Source organism: Orycteropus afer, unplaced genomic scaffold (genome assembly GCF_000298275.1).
Source record: "Orycteropus afer afer isolate SDZICR_OR568_19922 unplaced genomic scaffold, OryAfe1.0 scaffold00334, whole genome shotgun sequence".
NCBI lineage: Eukaryota > Metazoa > Chordata > Mammalia > Tubulidentata > Orycteropodidae > Orycteropus > Orycteropus afer.
This window is the reverse complement of record NW_006921921.1, coordinates 2801699-2802978: the sequence shown is the minus strand read 5'-3', so window position 1 is coordinate 2802978 and position 1280 is coordinate 2801699. Positions and strand designations below refer to the sequence as shown.

Genomic DNA, 1280 nt, shown 5'->3' with positions numbered 1-1280 from the left:
TAGAGATACCGCCTTAGAAACCCAAAGAGGGGTCACTATGAGTCGGGTCTGACTTGACAGCACATAACAACAACAACAATATCATAGGTTTGCTGTGACAATTAGCCCATTCTATTGCTACAAATGATTTAAAAAGACAAAAGCAAAAACAAGCAGGAGTAAGTTCTAGCCAAAGTGCTTCGGTGTCTAGGAGGAACAAAGCCACTGCTTCTTCCTTGCTCTCAACCATAGCACACCTACCTGCCCTGGGCCGACGTACAAACAGGTTGCATTGCTGTGACAGCCGCCAGCGCTGGGCAGCCGGCAGTTGTTGATCTCAGAGCAGTCTCTCCCGTTCCCGGTCCATCCCTGCTGGCACACGCAGGTGTGTGTTCCCAGGCCAGTTTTGATGCATTCTGCCTGTGGGAACAAAAGAAAAAACACACCCTCTGAAACCTCAGTCCAGCCACATGACTCCAAAGGAAAAAGGATTTCCAGAGGTGCATTCTAGAAACTCCCATTTGCACTGAATGAAATGGGAATGATTGAACACATGTTTACATAAAGATGAATGGAAAAGATTCCATGATTGTAAAGAGTAGGACTGCTTGGAGTTGGCTAGCTTGTGGTCATGATGACTAATACTATTGTCTTGGTTCTCTAGTGCTGCTATAACAGACATACCACCAATGGATGGCTTTAACAAACAGGAATTTACTCTCTTACAGTTTAGGAGGCTGGAAGTCCAAGTTCAGAATTCTGGCTCTAGGGGCTGGGAGAAGGCCTTTGACTTTGGGCTTCAGCTCTGCCTCTTATTCCAGGCACACTGGAGCTAGAGGCATCTCCTAACTCAGGCAGCTGCTGCTGCCAAGGCTGACAAACCCAAGAATAATAGGTAAAATGGCAAAGTCCCAAGATCAGCGGGCAACATGGCAGGCCACTAGTTCAAGTCCAGGGACAATCCCAAGATTGGCAGATAACAGAGCAGGCCACTGAGATGAAGTTTTGGCCAAATGCAGGATCCACATGTGCCCAAAAGCTAGAGACTGTCCTCTAAGTTTCTTCTTATATACTGGAAGCAGCCACACCCCCAAAGGCAACTACTTAGCTGTTCACTGCAGGTTCCACCATACAGGTGATTATAATCTCATGGTGAATAACTGCATTCAGCTGCCCAGCCACTCAAAACCATGGCCCAGCCAAGGTGACACATAACTTTAACTACTACAACCATCATGTTGAGCCAGGGATGGGTCCTGATGTTTTGCAGGTGTAAACAATCATGTCGATGAGGAAGGTAC

General features: G+C 47.0%; 1 protein-coding gene across 1 annotated transcript in view; it reads right to left on the bottom strand.

Annotated features, from left to right (window-relative positions):
• The window catches only part of STAB2 (stabilin 2), a 228909-nt gene that overhangs the window by 113741 nt on the left and 113888 nt on the right, over positions 1-1280 (bottom strand). The window contains exon 23 of the mRNA XM_007952402.1: positions 241-399. Coding sequence (XP_007950593.1) covers positions 241-399 — 159 coding nt within the window. The remainder of the gene's footprint in view (positions 1-240; positions 400-1280) is intronic.